This window comes from Musca domestica, unplaced genomic scaffold (genome assembly GCF_030504385.1).
Source record: "Musca domestica strain aabys unplaced genomic scaffold, Musca_domestica.polishedcontigs.V.1.1 18, whole genome shotgun sequence".
In the NCBI taxonomy this organism is placed as follows: domain Eukaryota; kingdom Metazoa; phylum Arthropoda; class Insecta; order Diptera; family Muscidae; genus Musca; species Musca domestica.
The window spans coordinates 12,267,638-12,288,294 of record NW_026712238.1 but is presented as its reverse complement, the minus strand read 5'-3'; the positions used below and the strand labels follow the sequence as shown (position 1 = coordinate 12,288,294).

The following is a 20,657-nucleotide window of genomic DNA, read 5'->3' as shown; positions in this document are numbered from 1 at the left end:
TAAAGGAACACTAAAGCTTTGCCTTTAAAATAAATTTTTAAAGATAAAAAGAAAGGCTTGCATTTTTTATGAAATTGTTATAACCTATATAGGCCCACAAAACGTAGGGTTTCAAAGGACTTTCATGGACTTAAGTTTTTTTTTAACTAAATTCTTAGAGGTCTTTCAGGAACGTTGCAGAATTTAAAGAATTTTTTAAAGACTCCTTGGTACATAGAAACTTTTATTTTCAAGGATGTTAAAGGACATTTGTGGGCCTAGAAACGTGGCTTTTTAAGTAATTTTTAAGGACATTCAAGGGCTTAAGAACGTCTATGCTTAGTAATTCTTTAAATTACATTCAGTGGCCAAAGTAAGTAGAAATTAAGAAATTTGTAAAGGAAATTTGTTCGCCGAGGAACGCAGTTTTTAGGGAAGGGGCCTTCAATTTTTTTATTTTAAGGATTTTTTAAGGTTTTTGAGGGTCCTAGGAACTTATATTTTTGAGGAAAACATGAATTTTTAAGGGCATCCCGGATGTTAGGAACATCTCTGTTTAAGAAGTGATTCAGAGGCCATTCAGAGGCCTATAAACATTTATTTTAAGGATTTTTTATAGGACATTCGTTGGACAAGGTACGAAATTTTTTTAGGGACATTTAAAGGCACAAGAACGTATGTTTGAGAAGGTCATATAAGGGTCTATGCAAGTAAAATTTAATTTTATTTATTTTAGAATCCAGTAACGTTGGTGTTTTTTATGGAACTTTTACAGGACACTCATGGACCTAGGAGCTTGCATTTTAAAGTAATTTTAATGAAGTTTTTATGACATTCGTTGGGCTAGGTACGTAGCTTTTTTAGGATTTTTTTAAGAACATCTAAGGGACTAGGTATGTTTATGTTTGAGGATTTGTTGAGAAGTATTTTTAAGGAACTTTTAAAGGATAAAGACCTAGAAGATTGAATTTTATAGTAACATTAAAAGAACATTCGGGGTCTGTATTTTTAAAGATTTTTTAGAGGACATTCGTGAGCTTAGGAACGTGACTTTTTGAAGAATATATTTAGGACATCCAAGATCGTCTAAGTTTAAGAATATTTTTATGGTCTTTCAGGGTCCTAGGAACGTCTATTTTTAAAGGACATTTGTGGATCTGGGTACGTGAATTTTTAAGGACATCCTGGAGATTAAGAATGTCTATGTTTTAGAAATAATTAAAAAGTAATTCAGAGATATAGGAAACTTTATTTTCAAGGATTTTTAAAGGACATTCGTGGGGTTAGTTATGTGTTTTTTTAAGGAATTCTTTAAGGACATCTAAAGTCCTAAGAACGTTTATGTTTGAGCATTTTTGAAGATCATAAAAGGGTCTATACAAGTAAAATTGAAATTTAATTTAGTTCATTTTGGTGTCCGGTAATGTGGTTTTTTGTGGAACTTTTACAGGACATTCATGGAACTAGAAGCTTGTATTTGAAAGTCATTTTTAATGAACTTTTCATGGCCTCTATTTTCAATGAATTTATAGAGAACATTCGTGAGCCTATGAACATGGCTTGTTAACGAATATTCTAAGGACATACATGGCCTAAGAACGGAATTTTTAGGTCATCCCGGAGCTTAAGAACGTCGAAGGGTCAAAGGGAAGTCTATTTGTAAGAATTTTGTGAAGGATATTCATGAGCCTGTGAACGTGGATTTTTAGGACTTCCTCGAGCTTCCTCAAAAAATAATTAAAAATGTCATTTAGAAGCCTACGAACTTTTATTTTCAAGGATTTTTTGGAGAGCATCCGTTGAGGCAGTTGCGTTGCTTTTTAAGGATTTTTAAAGGACATCCATGGGACTAAGAACGTTAAAGATTGAGAATTTTTTGAATCCAGGAACTTGGTTTTTAAGGAACTTTTAAAGGGACATTTATGGGCCAAGAAGGTTGCATTTTAAAGTAACTTTCAAAAACATTCTGGAACATCTATTTTTAATGAAGTTTTAAAGGTCATTCGTGAATCTAGGAACTTGACTTTTAAAGAATATTTCCCTAAGAACAATTCCTTAAGAACAGACATTTTAAATGGTCTTTCAGGGTCCTATGAACGTCTATTTTTAAGGACTTTTAGAATGTGGTTCATGGGCCTAGGATTGTGGTTTTTAAGGAATTTTTAAGGGCATCCAGGAGCTCAAGAAGGTTTTTTTTTATGAAATCTTCAAATGATATTCAGAGACCTAGGCAAGTAAACGTAGGGAATTTTAAAACGACATTCTGCGGTCTGCCATGTGGTAGGTGGCATTTTAAGGATTTTTTAACGGAATTTCATGTGCCTAGGATCGTGCGTTTTAAAGTATTTTTTAGGAATTCTGGAGCCTCTATTTTCACTGAATTTTTTAGGGGCATTAGTGAGCCAAAGAAAGTGGCTTTTAAAGAGTATTTTAAGGACATCCATGGGCCTAAGATCATCCATGTATAAGAAATTTTGAATAGACTTTCAGGGCCCTAGGAACATACATTTTTAAGATTTTTTGTAGGGGTCCCAGGAGTCTAAAAATATCTATAGTTTTCCAAGGATATTCAGGGCCTTAGGCAGGTAAAATCTAAGGAATTTTTAAAGGATATCATCGGATTAGACGTGGCCAAGGGACGTGGCTTTTGAGGACATTCAGAGCGTAAGAACGTCTTTGAGTTTGGCTTTTTGATGAACTTCGAAGGTCATTCTGAAGCCTAAGAATATTGTTTAAGGAATTATCAAAGGCCATTTATAGACGTAGGGACGCGGCTTGTTATGGCATTTTAGGATATCCTTAGAAGTTTTTTTTAAGAATTTTTTAAAGGCCATTCAGGGATTAAGCAAAAGTTAAACTTAAGGAATGTTTCATGGACAATCTGTGACACATGAAGTGGAATTTAAAGAACTTTCAAAGAACATTTTAATAAATATTTAAGGACTTTCGAAATAACATCCGTGGACCTAGGGACGTGAAAATCTTACGTCTTAAAAAACGTTGTTTTAAAGAATTTTTGAAGGATATCCAAGAACCTATGAATATGGATTTCTAAGGAATTTTTAAAGAACATTAAGGGTTTAAAAGAGTAAAAAAATAATAGAGATTTTTGGATTTCGTCAGTTGGTACAAAAAATCCGTCATATCGCTCCACTTTTTGGATTTGCCCCCAATTCTCCGATTAACTCAGATTTCAAGCCTTTTTTAATTTTTGGCCATTGAAATTCGCCAAATTTTGTCATTTTGAGTTCTTATTATGAAGAAACGCTATTTACATAGAATTATCAAATTTTACTGGCTCAAAAATATACATTTCCAAAAATGATTTTAATAAATAGGATTTTTAAGACTTTTTAAAAATCTAAATAAATGTTTCCCAAATGATTTCTAAATTAAAAGTGAGAGCATAAATGATTGACAATCAAAAGCATCAATAACACAGACGTTTTATGCATTTTTAAGTACATTATAGGCCCAAAAAAGTGGGTAATTTAAAGGACATCTACAGGCTATTCAGGGTTGGACCCTGAAACGTAGATTATTTTAGAATAAAAAAAATTAATATTCGGTTAAGAATGTTGTTAAATGTTTTAGAAAGAAAAGGCCAGAAAATTATTTCTGATTTTATGCGACATACCCCTGTAATGAGTAATTTTGCTAAGGATGCCTACTTTCTTATTCGGATTGGAATTTACCTATTTGTCAAGTTTAAATGGAAAGAAAAGCCTTAATTTTTTGGCACCCAAATGTATGTAGGTATGCATATTATTTTAAAAGAAAATAAAACGGAATGCCAAAGCAATACTAGAAACACAAGCGTTTCTTGTACAACAACACAAAACATAATTTATAATTATTTTCCAAATATTTTGCATAAAATAGGTAAGGAGGAAGATTACTTACCGGTTTTTATTTGCTACCGTATATTGAATCTGCGGTGCATCCTACAAGCGATAAAAAATAATAAAAAATATTCATTTCTTCAATGCCAGAATAACAAATATTTGTATCATTATTGCAATTGCCTGTGTCAGTATTATTGAATAATTATATTAGGGATTTCCATACTCTAGACAAAATAGCAATGCTTCCATACGGATACAAATTGTTTATCAAACCTCAATACCCCTTTACCTCATTATGGTGTGTAGTAGCTACAATTTTCATATACCTAGATATACATAAGCAGTAGATATAAGAGCTGGGCAATTCCCTTAAATTTTCAATTATATTAGCAAATCCACCAAAAAAAATAACGAAAATTTATGAAAAATCCTTTAAAAATTCATCATTTCAACACCAAACAATAAATAACTGCAGCAATAACAACAACAGCATAATTTAACGAATAAATAAATAACAACAGCAGAACAAAAAACAACAATCTTAAAGATTCATTTCAGTGGATACTATGTCAAACAACTGAAAAATAAATGCCTTTGTTGTATTTTATTTGGGGAGAATTTTGTACAATTTTACTCTCCTCTCTTTGGATGGCAAGAGAAACGAAAAAAAATATTTTTATGTTTTGAAAAAATTTAACATTTCCTCTCTTAACAGCACTAACAAGGGCTCTCTTAAAAGAGACTCAGATACAAAATAAGTTACACAGATACTCACACTCAAACAAATAGACGGTCGCACGCACCGTTTTAAACCAGAAAACAGCTGTTTGATAACAAAACATGTATGACATTTATGTACTCACTTCCTCACACTGCTGCAGCACCGGGCAGCAGCTCACAACCGTACAAACCGGCAATGAGCGGTGGGGAAAAATAATAACAGCAGCGGCATTAACAACAACACAAAGAAACCTCAACCGTATTAAAATAACCGATTAATTATCCATTGCCAGTCAGTGTGTACATATGTACATGTTGTGTATATGTTTGTTTGTATGTGCAGTTGTTTCTCTCAAAAGTAAAGAACTTGAAAATGTTTAACTTTTGTCGTGTTCTTGATAAAGTTCATTGGGAACTTTTCTTTAGTACTTTTTTTTTATTTTTGAGTACAAATTTAAAGAAACACTTTTTAGGTTATAGATATTCCACAAATAATAGAATTTTGATAGGTTTTCAATAACTATAAGAAGCTGTCTTTTTTCCTTAGCCACATTTCTGCCAAGAAAAACTAAGAAGTTGTATGAGCAGAATAACCCATTCAATTGTAATGTAAACAAAACTATTACCAGAGGGCAGAAAATAAGGGGCTATTTCTTAAAAAATATAAAGCAAAAGATTTTCATTTTATCATTACCAAGTAATGAGTAACGTCGGCACAGAGAGTGCATGTCCGACTATAAAACCAAAAATTGTGAGTTCAAGGGTCGGCGTCGGAAAACAAAGGGAAAAACAAGTAAAAAAAGCTGTAAGTTCGGCCGAGCCGATCTTTGAATACCCTACACCATTTGGAATGATTTTGGCAATTTACAAAAAAAATAAAATCCGTTAAAAATTCTGTTTATTTCTTAAAAACACCGAATGTAGCTGTTATATTAGTTTCTATACAACGACATGGACCTGCATAGGTAACTTTTGTCATAATCCATCACAATATTCAAATGCGAAACTTAAAAAAAAATCGGTGAATAATGTAGCTAAAAACATCAAAACACCGAATATCGGGAGGTACCGTTTTATAGGGGCAATACGAAGACATGGACCTGCACTTAGGCTGTAGTATCCATTAAACAATTCCGGTGAATAATGTCGCTAAAATCAAGAATGTAACGAATATCGACATGTACCGTTACATGGGGGCTATACGAAGACGTGGAACTGCACCGACAATTTTCTGTCTTAGGCTATAGTATCCATTATGATCTTCAAATACCAAGTTTGAAACAATTCCGGTGATTAATGTAACTAAAATCATCAAAATACGGAATATCGAGAGGTACCGTTATATGGGGGCTATACGAAGTCGTGGACCTGCACAGACAATTTTCTGTCTAAGGCTTTAGTATTCATTACGAACTTCAAACACCAAATTTGAAACAATTCCGGGAAATAATGTCGCTAAAATCATAAAAATACCGCATATCTGGAGGTACCGTTATATGGGGGCTATACCAAGACGTGGATCTACATGGCCCATTTTCAATACCAAAATTCCTGCAGTCATAATACACATTTGACTAAAATTTCATCAACCTACTTCATTTTGTTCGGAAGCTAGAGTGATTTCCAGAGACGGACGGACATTGATAAATCGACATAGAATTTTATGCTGATCAAGAATATATATACTTTGTGGGGTCTAAAATGTATATTTCAAGGTGTTACAGACGGAATGGCAAACTTCGCAACACATCTTGTGTTGATAGAAGTATTGGGATGTGCCGAGATTGAAAATAATCGGATGCTTATTATACCATCCACCATAGTACGGAGGATATGCTATGGTGGATGGTATAATAAGCATCCGATTACTTTCAATCTCGGCACATCCCAATACTTCTATCAACACAAGATGTGTTGCGAAGATGGACAATATCGGACTAGTCTTTCTAATACCTCCCCCACGAAGGGTCAAAATTGTAAATAATTATAACTCTTTAAACGCGAACATATAAAGTGAAAGTAGTAGTCGATGTAAAATCAAAATCTGATGCGTTTTTATATTTTTTATCAGACTTCTGTCCACTCCTTCGGAAGGGTCAACAGTTTGAATAACTATAACGCAAGTCAGAATATATTTAAATAATCGAACATTGGCTGAGGGTATGCAGCTGTCGGCAATACCGACTGATTTCATTGAACTTGTTATAATATACACTAGTTTTAGAACAGTGTGGCTTGTTTGTTCGGGATACCGTAGTATTTTGTTGTTGCAAAATGGTCAGCCTTTATCCCTTTTTATTAAAACAACGTTTGTTTATTAGTGGAGAAAGATGGTAATGTTTACCAGGGGGTAAGGCAGGGAATACCTAGGTTTCGGAAAGAGCCACCAATCCTCATCAGTTTCCTTGTTTTTTGTCTAGGATATTCTCCCCAGAAGTTATTTTAAAAATAACTTCTATGACAAAAATCATTTTTTACCCAAGTGACGAGATCGTAAGCTCAATAGAAGAGGAACCAAAGAATTAAATAAAACTAAAATTCTTTTGGAAAGTCTTCTAAATCTTACAACCGAACTTATAAACATTTACATCTTTCTCCACTTGTAATGCTTTCGTTCAACCTGAACGAAGTAGCATAACCATGTAAGTTGGTTTTGTCTGTTACAACATTAACCTAGGTATTCCCTGCCTTACCCCCTGGTAAACATTACCATCGTTATCCACTAATAAACAAACGTTGTTTTAATAAAAACAACAATAAGGGGATAAAGCCTGACCATTTTGCAACAACGATATACACTAGTTTTTTATTTTGTTTTAAGTAAAATTGAAAAGCAAAAGAAACAAACTTTTTAAATTTTTAGGGGGAAGAAATAATAAAGTAAATACCACTAAATTGCCACATACATTCGTGTATGTTCTCTGTGTACAATGTGGACTAACTGTGGAGAGGAAAATAAAATAAACATTGAAATTGTGTTCAAAGCAGTACGACGATATTGATTTGAAAAGAAATGAGTCACACATTACACATCTCTGAATTATTAAGAAACATGTGAAAGCCGGCACATAGGAAATCCATTTCATTGGACATTTCAACAATAGAAACTTTTTTTTGAAACCTCTCTCTAAAAAATTTGTGGCCAAAGTATATTTAATGAGGTAATTTTTTAAATTAATTACCGTTTATGCTACTTATTTGCCAGAAACAAAGAGGAAGCGAAGCAGACTGTGTGTGTGCATATGTGCTTTGAAAGATGTGTCAAAAAATGAGGTGATGGCTAACGTCTGACAATGACAATTTAATAATGCCACACACTTAGAATGTCGTCGTATTATCTTATGGCGACGATAACAAAGAACATGAATGGTGCTTATCTGCGTGTGTATAAATATTGTGATCGATACTAAAATGAATACTATATGGTACCAAAGTGAAAAAAATTAAGCATAACAAGTAAAAAAACAGTTAGTTCGGCCGGGCCGAACTTCGAATACCCTCCACCCGTTAGGAGAGGATTTGGAAATTTGAAAAAAAGAATAAATAACTAAAATAATTTGAAAATGCTGTTAAAATTATAAAAATACGGAATATAGGAAGTTACCGCTAAAATTATACGAAGACGTGGCCTGCATAGACAAGTTTTGTCATAGGCCATTACAATATTAATATTCGAAACTTGAAACAATTCAGGTGAATAATGTTGCACATCAAAATATCGAATATGGGGAGGTACCAATATTTAGGGACTTCTCGGAGACCTGTACATACATAGACAAATTTTTGTCATAGACTGAAAATACCGAATGTGGGATGGTACCCATATATGGGAGCTATTCAGAGTCCTGGACCTGTATGGACAATTTTCTGCAATAGAAATTCAAATACGAAATTTAAAAGAATACCGGTGAATAATATCACTGAAAACAATGGCTCGTGAGCAATTATTGAAAAATGAGCTCGGGATAAAGCCATTGAAATTTCAAAAAGTGCAAGAACTTACACCGCAACAGAAAGAAAATAGACTCAAAAGAGCTAAAGAGTTGCTTCGCTTTGCCGAATGCGGTGAACTGCAGAATTATGTTTTCTCCGATGAGAAAACATTCGTTGTCCAGCAGTTTTTAAACAAAGAAAATGATCGGGTTTACTTGCCAAAGAGGTCAGCTGAAAATGTGCACCTTCGGTTGGTCACCAGAACTCAAGCGCCGGCCATGGTGATGGTGTGGGCCGCCATAACAGCCGATGGTCTCTCTCCGCTCGTATTAATCGACCGTGGCATCAAAATAAATGGCCAATATTATCGCAAAAATATTCTGGAGGGTGTATTAAAGCCTCTTGACGGCATACCTTGGACATTCCAACAGGACTCAGCACGCGCCACCCAAGAAGGTTTACAAAATGAGGTTTCTCGCTTCATTTCCAGCGCACAATGAACACCAAAATCTCCGAATACCATTCCGTTGCACTATTGTGTCTGGAGTATTTTGAAAAGCAAGGTTGGTACTAAAAAATACCAAAATGTCGATCACCTCAAGAAAGCGCTTCCCCGGCAACATTAAAGCAGCGTGTGATGATTTCATTGGCCGTTTGAAGGCCTTAACTCGTGCCAAAGGTGACCAATTCGAACACATCTAAACTTATTCTATAATTATTCTATTTTGATGCTATTTCCGACATTTTTGCTTTCATTCAATACAATTAAAAAAAAAAAAAAAAAAATATATATATATATATATATATATATATATATATATATATATATATATATTTATATATATTATGGCGTTTGACTTTGTTGCAGTTTTTTTTTATCTCACCATGTATACAGAGACTTCGATTTATAAAAGGCCTTTAGAAGATCTCCCATAGATGACCTTTAAAAACCTCCTATTCCTGGGAGACCTAAAAAATATCTCCTATTCCCCTGAATCGTTAGCGGAATATAATCAAGTTGTGATGATTCACAGGCCGTTTGTTGCTCCAACCGAAATTTGGCCAACCCTAATTTATTATTAGAAATAATTGTAAGATTTCAACAATTCCAGTTGGAAATCGCAATAATTGACATTCACAAATTAATTTTAATATCCAACAAACAAAAAATGATGCAAGTACACACACTCATCCGAACCCATCACATCCATAAACACTCATAAATTTGTCCACATTTTATTCTGCATCATTAAATACAGATTTTCACTGGCCTGAAGAGAATTTTTAATAGGCTCTTTTATCGAGAAAAATCAAATTTTTCCACACAAAAAACAAAAAAAAAAACTCAGCTAAACTTGGTGTACTATTTATCTATGGCGTTGACATGGCTGTTGTCATCATCATCTGAAAGAAAACAAAAACAGCTGCTTATTTTATTTTTCTTCTCGCACTCTCGGGCTCGACACTGCCACAGAAAAACATGACATTCGAACAGAAAACAAAATCAACCTTACCACATAATTTGTATGTGTGTGACGTAGTGTTGTAATGATATTTTTTTTTCCCAGTAACACTGGGTACTTTTTTTTTGGAATATAATTTTTCAAAATATTTTGGAATTACCCATGTTTCAATTTAAGGCCGTTTTCTGTGTGTGTGCAGCAACTAGAGAAATACACGCGTACATACGTACATACATAGCTGAGTGGTTGGTTGGATGAATGAATGAATGGTTGATTATTTTATTACTTGGCATTTTATCGTTTGACGGACTGGGTCGCAGCAAACAAAGTTGTGTGTCTGAGTGGGGAGGTTGAGGAAAAATGAGATTTCATTTTGATGTTTTTTTTATGTTTGAAGGTTAGAAGAGAATTTAAGGGACGGAACAATCAAACTTTAAAATGCTATATAAAGACACTCAAACTGTAATTTTCCATAGCAGACTTAAAAATCATTGTAACTATGGAAGACTTAGAAGTCTTCCATATCCTGTAAAACGTCCTCCAGCCTCTAATCAAAATAGGAATATCTATTGTAGACCTTCTACCCATATGGGGGTCATAGGAGGTCTCCAAAAAGCTATAGAAAGTATTATATACATAGAATTTACCCATAGAAGTTATCCTGATAAAGACCTACAGAAGTTCTCCGAAAATAAGAGATGGTCCCATATTCAAAAAAAAAAAAATCTAAAGGTTTTCTATTATCCATAGGAGAAGAAATACTCCCTAAGAAGACCTCCAACGGTCAATGAGAGATACTCTATCCGGAAAAAAACCTAGAATATATTCTATTGATGCAATTCTATAAAAAGTAACTTGCATGAAAAAGCTCTAGAAGGCCTATTTTCCATGGTAGGCATATTACAGGCCTCTTATACATAGATCATCATCATTGAGTACCAATAGAAGAACTCTTATCGTAGAATACATATAGTACGTCTCCTATCTGTAGGGGAAGGTTTCCTATCTATAAGAACTCTCAAGACTTTTATCTATAGAAAAAATTCTCTCATCCATAAAAGACCTAAGGAACGCCACTTATCCATATATCAGGTCTCATCATGTATATAACTATTTCAACGTCTACATATGTAAACCCTAGAAATCAACAGTGACCTCAATGTCAAATTTCAGAATTCCAGTCATATCCTTACATTTAATACCAAAGTTAAGAACATTTAGTACGGACATCCAAAACAATTTACATCTCTCCATATTAGGCACCGTATAGGAAACCACCTCCATATGTCCAGGCTAAATGTGAGCAGCGACCCTAATATCAAATTTCAGATTTCAAGCACTATAAGTTCACCTTATACCAAATTGTTCCAAAAATAGTACTATTAAGTACTTTTCGTGCACTTGTAGTACACACTTCCAAAACCAGCCTCATGTATAAAAAAAAACTACCTTTCCAACCTTGATTCTCAAGTTCCTAGATCTTTCCGTTCATATTTACTACCATTTTTGAACTTTTGCCAACTTTAAAGTTTGAGTTTCCAAAATCACTTTGATACATCTACCTTGTACTTCATCAGTGACTCTCATTTAAAATTTCAGAATTCCAGCGCTGTTGATTTACAAAAATTCCAATTTGTACCAAATTTAGTAACTTTTAGTACACACAAGTATAACTTCCCTATTACAGCCCTATCACATCACCCAAATCCAGAGTGTACCAAAACTTCCTACATACCCCAAACCTGCACTCCCACAATGATCGCAATTTAAATTTTAGGATTTCAACTCTATAGATTAACGATTCCAAATTTTAGTACATATAAGTACAAACTTCTAAAATTACCCCCCCCCCCCAATCCCAATACTACACTCCGACTGTAATCTTATTTTTAAATTTCAGGATAACAGCTCTATTGGCCAACAAAACCTAAATTTTTCCAAGTTTACTACCATTTAATACACATACGTACAAATTTCCTTAGCTACCTAAATCATACAATCAAGTAGATATCTTATTTCCAAATTTCAGGATGTAAACTATACATGTTCTCCATAAACTTTTATTGTACCATAAGTACTGTTCAGTATTTAAAACGAATTTTAAAACTTTCATACAAACATCTATCCTGCATTGAAATAGTAATCTTATTTCTAAATTTCAGAATTCCAGTTCTATTGGCACACACAAATCGAAATGGTACCCAATTTAGTGCCATTTAGTACTTTTCGTACACATAAGTACACCTATCAAAAACTACCGGCATATCCCACACCCACACTTCGCCAGTAATGTTCTTTTCAAATTTTCGTATAAATTTCAAGATTTTAGATCTAATCGTTGACATGAAAAAAATTGTACCAAATGTTGTAAATTTTAGTACTTTTCGTACACATATAGTGGACATTTTAAGAAACCCTTTGGTACATCTATCAGACACTCCATCAGTGACCTTCATTCCAAGTTTAAAGTTGAGGGTACATAAGCAGCTTAGCATCATGACTAGGCATATAATATCAAATTATGAAGGAAAACGACGGCAGAATTCGAGTGCGGCTCTGATATCCCGTTATGATATGTCACAAAATCTGCCATGCGAAGACTTGAAGCTGTTTATGTACTATCACCTTAAGTGTTTTAACTCCACTGCTTCCTCAAATACAGAAGGTACCGTGTGTAGTAGTTTTTAATACATTCCGTACCATTTTAGTACGAATTTCCATAAACACATGCTTATATGACCCCTTCGAAATATAGGAACTTTTCACACCGACATTACTACATTTACTCTATCTTCAATTCGGAACTATTTCACAATGTATTGGACTAATTTGTATAAACCTAAAATCAAAATAGGGATTGGATCGACTTAAACCGCCGACAAGTCTTCCAAACTACACCCGTGACCCAATATTTCGAAGCGTTACAAACTATTTTTATTTCTTTTTTTTTTTTCAAAACAATATACAACAAATATCCAATAAAATTTATAGGAAAGAAACCAAACACACAAACAAAACATAATCATCAAGTATCTATGAACTACAGCGCAAACAGCTGATTTTCAGGGTCTGTATTGTTGTTTACGATTTTTTTAATTGTTTTCAAAACGTCATAGTTTTATTTGTATTCTTTGCATTTTTTTCCTAATACAATAGCCGAATAGAGAGGGAGAGAGAGTGTGAGAAATGGTAGTACAAACCAACAGATACTTCTCCATGCAACGACAACTGAATCCAAAAAAGAGTCCATTCGAGGTTGGGGTATTTCTTCTCTATTGAGGTTTAAGTTGTCTATTCGCCACTACCTCTTTTATGGCGACAAACTGCCACTCTTTTTCGTAATTGCTGGGTGTCGTTCTCTTTGCTCTCAGTATCTCATGGATACAAAATGTAATGTTGTTAGGTAGGTATTCTTCACATTCTCTTAAATTTTTAAAGGCTTCTTCTTCTGCTTCATCAAATCGTCCATGTTTTTAATGATGATGATGTATGGAGATGGATTTTATGAGAAACTCGAAAATGAATAACATAAAATTTAAGCATTCCCCTGGCGGTGTGGACGTGCGTATCTATGTGTGTTGTAGCAAGCATACTCTGCTTGCCTACTCGAACATCCATACATATGTTGTGTAGATATGAAGATACAATTTATAAGATTGCTGGCGTTCGTCGGTGTGTATTTTGTTTGAATGAATAAGCCTCACTCACAATTGGTTTGTTATGACTTTTGCCAATGCTGCTTGGCTGGCTGGCTGACTGGCTGTTGTTGTTGTCTTGGCTTGGTGGCGGCGTCATTAGCTCTCTTCACACAATGCTCTTGCCGTTTAGCTCTTCTTAATGATTGCCATGTTTATGTGAGTGTTTGTATGGCTTTTGTTGTTGCTGCTGTTGCTGTTTCAATTTGTGTATGGCTTTGCTTATTGTATGCATAGCTAATGCGTATCTTTTAGATACTTAATAAGGTTAAATGGAAATTGCAAGTTTTTTCTTCTGCTGTTGTTTTTGTTGTTGTTTTTTTATGTACATGTAGCAAAAGCTGGTGAGTAAGGTGTTGTTGTTTTGTTTTGCTATTGCTAGGTGGATGTATTACTCTAAAGAAACCAACAACAATATTAGAAATAATGATAACAACAACGCAGCGTTAGTCAACAATAACAACAAGCGGGCAATAAACAACAAATAACCTAGCGTTACTTTTATTTCAAAAATTAAATAAAAATCCTTGCAATGGCTACATATCGGACCAATATTTTAAATAATTTTAAAGCTAAATCCAACTTTTATAGCACCCCTAGGAAATGTAGGGAATATCGGTCCAACTATGGAAATAACTATAGCTTCCGAATGAATAAAATTTAGATGTATTTTAGATCAGTAGAATACAGATATAGCCCATGGTAAAAGAAAACAGGTAGTCGCATCGACACAACACCTGGGACAAATTATAAAATGGTTTAAAAATGCTTATCATAACAACCTCCGATTTACGTTGTATAAGAAAACATAAAGGAATCTATTAATTTTTGAAAAAAAAAAAAGAAGACACATTTTGATACTTTTGACATATTAATATTCCCAAACTTTAAAGCATCTACCTGAATTCTTCAACCATGCTATGTCCCAATATAAAGGCCATCCCGATATTCAGTATTTTAATATTTGTAGCTAAATTTTCATAAAACTATTGTCTACAGGTACCTTGTTATACTCTCCACCTTACATAGTATGGAGGGTATATTAAGTATGTCATTCCGTTTTTAACTCATCGAAATAATGATTTTAGACTCTACAAATTATATATATGCTTAATCTAAGACGTCTGTTGGAATCACGCAAGGGTAGAAACGAATTATGATAGAAAGCTAAAGTTTTTCACAGATCAGTATTTTGCCTCCACGAAGGTCAAGTTCGAAGATGTGCTATATCAGCCCACGACATCGTACACCCAGAGAAAAAATGACAACATCCGTGTATGAAATGACCACATCCGTGTATGATAGTGTATCAACCACGTTTGGTGTCAAAATGAGCACGCTGTTGTCATTTTGACACCGAGATTTTGGCAACGATTTCAACAACAGATGTGCATGAAATGAGCACATACGTGGTCATTTCGAGCACGCCCCGTTGTCAGATTGTCAACGCTTCGTTGTCAGATCGTCAACGCTTCGTTGTCAGATTGTCAACGCTCCGTTGTCGGATTGTCAACGCCCGTTGTCAGATTGAAATCAATGGTGGTCATTTTTTGATATCCGTTCCTTTTCCATTTTATACCCTTAGTAGAAGAAACGACATTTTTTGAAAAGTATTTTATTGAACGAAACCAATTACATAAATTCAATATAAATACATATTTGATTTAACAAAACAATTCGAATTACATATATTCAATGTATAGAAACAAATTAAATTAACTTAAATCTGAAATAAACTTTTCCATTATTCATAGGATATAAGTGAAATGGGTAAGTAATAAAATCTAAAATTGGTATTAAAAAAATTGTATCCTCATTCAGAGAACCAACTTCATACGATTGTAAATGGTAATCAAAGTTTTTAACTTTTACTTGGTTACATAAAATGTAAACATTTTCATTTTCAATTATTAAATGTTTAATTTTGAAAAGTTCAATTGCGGCATTATTTGTTGCTAAATAATAGTTTTTTTTATACCTAGTTCCCTTAAAAAAAATGTCATCAGACACTTTGCAATTTTGGTAATTTAAAACTGGCTTACTTTTTTTGTAACAATATTCCTCTTTTGCCAAATCTTCGATGGTATGCGTATTAATGATAACATTTGGTTCTAAGTTATCTTCGTGTTTTAATAAAAAATTGGAAAATTTCAATCCAGACTTAATAGATAATGAACGACAGGGATTTACTCTTGATGTAGTATTTCCTAAATAGGCTTTTGCTTCCTTGTGTTTAGCTTCGAATCTCATGCTCCAGAGATATTTAAGGGGACCACATTTTCGGATAGCTGTGGGATAGTGGACAAGAAAGTGGTGTTTCGGTTTTAACGAACCGTATAATGTTATATAAAGTGAATGGTGATCTCTAATTAATTCTTCCAATTTTATTAAATCGTCTTCTATATAACTTGGTCTTAAAAGTAAATCGATTATTTGTAATAATATTATAAAAACTTTCCAGTGATCGTTGGAGAAAGGAATTAAATCGCCTACCATTAAAGGTAAAAAATTAGTAAAACACATAGTTTCACTAGCTGTCATTTTTAAGTTATAGTTTTTCAATCTACATAAATCTAGTGGTCCAGATTTATTTCCCACTTCAATTTCTCCAAATTGGAATAAAGATTTTCTGCTGTTAATACAATCTAACGTAACAATATTTTCTTGAATCAGCCCGAGAATTACATTAGACATATCGTAGACACATATGCCCTCGAAAATGTCATGCATAATATCAAAACAAAAATTTTCAGTGACGTTAAAATTTGGTAAAGATTCGAAGATACACTTGTTTTTAATACCTGTTTCTTGAAAATTATTTTCCAATACATTTGAGTTGTAATTCTCTTGGTTTCTTAAACTATCTAAATGCTGAATTGCGTCGAATTGCATTTGGGACTTTTTTCTTCTACATACCCGGCAAAATCTTTTAGAGTTAAATGATTGCACGTAGCCTAAAATACTATTAACTGCTAAATTATCTCCAATAATTACACCTAAAATAAAATGCACCTTCTGAACACTTTGTTGAACACAAATTTCAACCCCTTCTTCTAGAATTTTTAACTCTTCTACAAGATTGTGAAATGAAACTTCATTTCCACGTTCTTTTAAATCCTTTGATGGTATAAACGCAGCAGTTAATATATAATCAAGTTTTGACAACAAGTGCTGTGGCATTGAAGGAAAGCTAATATAACAACCACATATGGAAAATGTATGGGTTCCAAGAGGATTATTAATTTGAAAATCATCCATGTAAAGGACATAGGGAATAACTAAATTGTACTGATATTTTAATAATTTAGTTTTATATAACTCACCGTTTGTAAAATTTTGTAAAACAGGTGAATTTAGGAATTTTTTGGAGTTTTCTAATGTCAAATCTAAGAGATTTGGAATTTTAAAAAGGGCACTTATCATGAATTTCAGTGGCATTATATAAATATTGGATAACTTTGGACCTAAACTGGGATTTCCGCTGATAACAATTTCCGAGACTTGATTGCTAATTACATAAACCTTTGGATCATCATAAAAGTTTAGTTCTTTTAAAATTTTTAAAAGTCTATATTCCGTTCTAGTTTCTTCGAAAGGATTTTTACAAAAGTTTAGTAAGTACCTTAAGTCTTCATAATTTGGATGATCAGTTATATATTTTTCAATTGTACATGAAATGGATGAAAGCAGAATTGAAACAGAATGTTGTATTTCTATAACATGATTTCTAGGCATATAGCTTTGACCATGTAATTGTAAAGACAGATATAAGGTTTTCTTTTTCAAAACATTTAAATCCTTTTCTATTGTATTGTTGTTAATAACAGTTTCACTGTTTGTATAATCATTTTCTTTTGATGATGACATTTCAACTGGCACATTAATGGCTTTAACCATTGGTGGAGCTTTTGTGTGATTCTTGTGAAGTTTTTCTAAATGAATTCTGAATGACGTAAATTTTGTAAATGTTTGCTTACAGTTGTCCTGAACGCATTGTACTTTTAAAAATTTAGTGGACATTAAATGGTCTGTTTTCAAATGAGCTATTAAAAGATTTGCCTTATCAAAATGCTTACGGCAACGAAAGCAAATATACATTTTGAATTGTACTTTAATTATTGTTGCAGAAATTAATAAGTGAAGTCAAATTAACTGATTTTATATCATATACAGTATTAATTTCATAAAAATATTTTTGGATAAAAATCCATGGAATTTGGCAGGCATTTGGATATTTTAAAGAAAGTGCATGAAAAATTTTAAAACATGTATCTAAACATTCGAGGAACGATTGAAATTTTAACAAATTGTGGTTAAAAAAAACATAAAAACCTTTTATATTGAAATCGGACAAACCCTCCACAATTATAAATGGCTGTATAGTTAATCCAGCATTGTAATACTTTTCAGTGACTGTATCAATTTGCCTTTTATAATCGTTAATTGTCGGTAGTCGCAGTACGAAACTTTCCTGCGAATCAGCTATTGTTACTTTTTTTCGTAATTTACCGTTTCCACATTTAAACCTAGCAGGTGATGGTAAAACTGAATTCAACAGTATTGCGTATATATAATCTTGAGCATCTGCAACCGAAATATAAAATAAATATTACTTTTAATGTTTATGATAAATCAGGAATTAAAATTTACCTATGCTGCTTGCCGTCAAAACATTTGCGAAGAGTTGTTTGCAATGTTCGTTATGAATATTTTTCCCATAATAATTGTAAATTTTTTTCTTAAATTGGTCCCATTTAGAAAGTAGAAGATTGCCTTTCTGTGGATACATAATATCGAAATCAATGTTGACCTAAAACGAAACATTAGTATCCATATACAAATAAATAGCTCATGGCTACTTACCAATTCTGAAGCTCTTGCATCGGACAACTTCGTCCATTCAAGGAGAAATGTATGGCTACTTAAATTTTTTATATCTCTTTGCCGTATGTTAAAAGATCTTTTCCATTTTTCGCAGATCGATCCCCAATCATTACATTCTCTTAGTAAGGAAGCTTTCAATGAATTTTCAACTGATTCATCAATTTCGGGAACATCTTTGTTACAAAAATTAGGAGATGTGTGAGTTGCTGCTTTGCTTGTGCTAGGCTCGGAAATCAAAAGCTTTATTCTTTTGGACTTCTTGTTTCTATACTTGGCATAAAGTTTTCCGCTTGCGTTGTTCTTTCCTTTTCTTGAAATGTAATAATAATCCTAAAAATAAAGACATATTATAAGTTAAGAAACTACATAATCAGATACGTTGTTTATATTGTTAATCTTACCCTCATTTCGTTTTCAAGAGGAAAAACGGAACAAATTTCATCCAATATGCGCATATAGTCTTGAGTGTAAAGAGTAACATTGTTGGTTAAAATATCTTCAATAATTATATTAATTATATCATCTCTTTGCTCGTCACTTAATTTCTTATTAACGCTACTACATTCAAGCGCTAGTTTCCCCTTCGAGGTATGTGTTAACAATTCCGTTAGATCCTATATTAAATAAAAAAACTACATTAACTATGCTTACACAAATATTACTCTTACCTTACCTCTGACAAAATTCCTTTGGCTTTTGAGCAGTTCGAACCTGTAGTGTCGGGAGTACCAGGAGTACTTGCAGGTGTCTCGTTGCGTTTCCACCATTCACCTATTTTAGATGGAACTGACATAGTTTCGTCATCAATCCCGAGCTATTGTTATGACAATATTAATACTGAGTTCAACTCTGTAAAACAAATAATACGTACCTTTCGTTTTTTCCAAGCAAAGAGCTTTTCTCTGAATTCAACACGCAGTCCCAATGGTGGCACTGCTTCCTTTAAATCTTCTTTTTTCAAGTACTGCAAGCTGCGAAATGTTACATGTGATGCTAAAAGAACAAAAAAGAAAATTCTTTGTTAATTACACTGATTAACTGAAAAATTCATTTTTATTTACTTACCTTTTAATTGTTCAAAAAGCGACTCCATATTTATTCCTTTTAAGAACTCCCTTAACATATAATCGTCCTCATTGTTTTCCGCATCTTGACTGCTGCAATGGTTTGTATCGCGAACCACAACAATATTGCCATCGATTTCTAACAACTCACCAATGATATTTTGAGGATCTTGCGAATTATTATTCATTTTCAATAAATTTTTTGCACAATGCGTCCTTTCTCTTTCAATAACACGGAAAAAATGGTAAATATGCAGCCGATTGCACACGAGTAAAAAAAATGACAACGGTGGTGCATGATTCATACACGGTAGTTGCTAAAATGGCAACGATCGTGTACGATTCATGCACGTCGGTGTACAAAGTAACAACGGTGGTGCATCATTATGCAGGTGGTGGTGCATAATTCATACACGACCGGTGTCATATTGACAACGACCGTGTGTGAATCATGCACCACCGTTGTCATTTTTTACTCGTGTGTAATCGGCTGCAATTACCAATATTACAAATGGACAAATTAAGCACGGCTGTTGTTGGTACCGAAAGTTGACCACGTCTCGGTGTCAATTTGAGCACGTTCGTGCACAATTCACCAACAGCCGTTGTTGAAAAATATAACAACGGGTCGTTGCGAAAATGACAACATACGTGCTTGATTTCGCAACGGGATTTTTCCCTCAGTGTATAGTCCCCATATAACAGTACCTCCCGATATTCGGTATTTTGATGATTATTGCCATATTTTTCAATGAATTTGTCTGATATCCGATATGTGAAGTTTTTAATAGGCACTAATGAATCGGACCAAGAAGGCCTACTATTACCTATAGCCCCCATAATACTTTCCCCGCAGATATACGCTCTTTTAGTGGTTGTAGCCATATTTATACCTTACACCACAAAGTGGTCAGGATATTATGTCTTTGTACATTTGTTAGCAACAGGTAAAAGGAAACGAGATAGACCCATAGTTCCTTTGGATGATCTGCATAAAATCACATTCTGATTCGATTTATACATATTCGTCCCTCTGTTCGTTTTTGTAAACAACGAACAGGTTGCAATTATTTT

At 33.4% G+C, this 20,657-nt stretch overlaps 1 protein-coding gene across 1 annotated transcript; it reads right to left on the bottom strand.

The window, feature by feature from the left end:
• Positions 1-18,284: 18,284 nt before the first annotated feature.
• On the bottom strand, positions 18,285-20,267 carry LOC131801881 (uncharacterized). Its single transcript, XM_059120987.1, has 5 exons — positions 19,585-20,267; positions 19,391-19,512; positions 19,193-19,333; positions 18,921-19,133; positions 18,285-18,849 (listed from the first exon to the last, which is right to left on the bottom strand). Exons 1-5 carry the CDS (start codon positions 19,886-19,888, stop codon positions 18,301-18,303), a joined length of 1,329 nt encoding a protein of 442 aa, XP_058976970.1. The 5' UTR covers positions 19,889-20,267; the 3' UTR covers positions 18,285-18,300.
• Positions 20,268-20,657: the final 390 nt, after the last annotated feature.

Bases quoted from the DNA above. Each gene is read 5' to 3' on its own strand.
- LOC131801881 (XM_059120987.1), bottom strand. From the start codon at position 19,888: ATGAATCATGCACCACCGTTGTCATTTTTTTTACTCGTGTGCAATCGG. The intron at 19,513-19,584 runs GTAAGTAAATAA...TTGTTCTTTTAG, and splicing joins GCTTTTTGAACAATTAAAAG to CATCACATGTAACATTTCGC. The intron at 19,134-19,192 runs GTAAGGTAAGAG...TATTTAATATAG, and splicing joins CCAAAGGAATTTTGTCAGAG to GATCTAACGGAATTGTTAAC.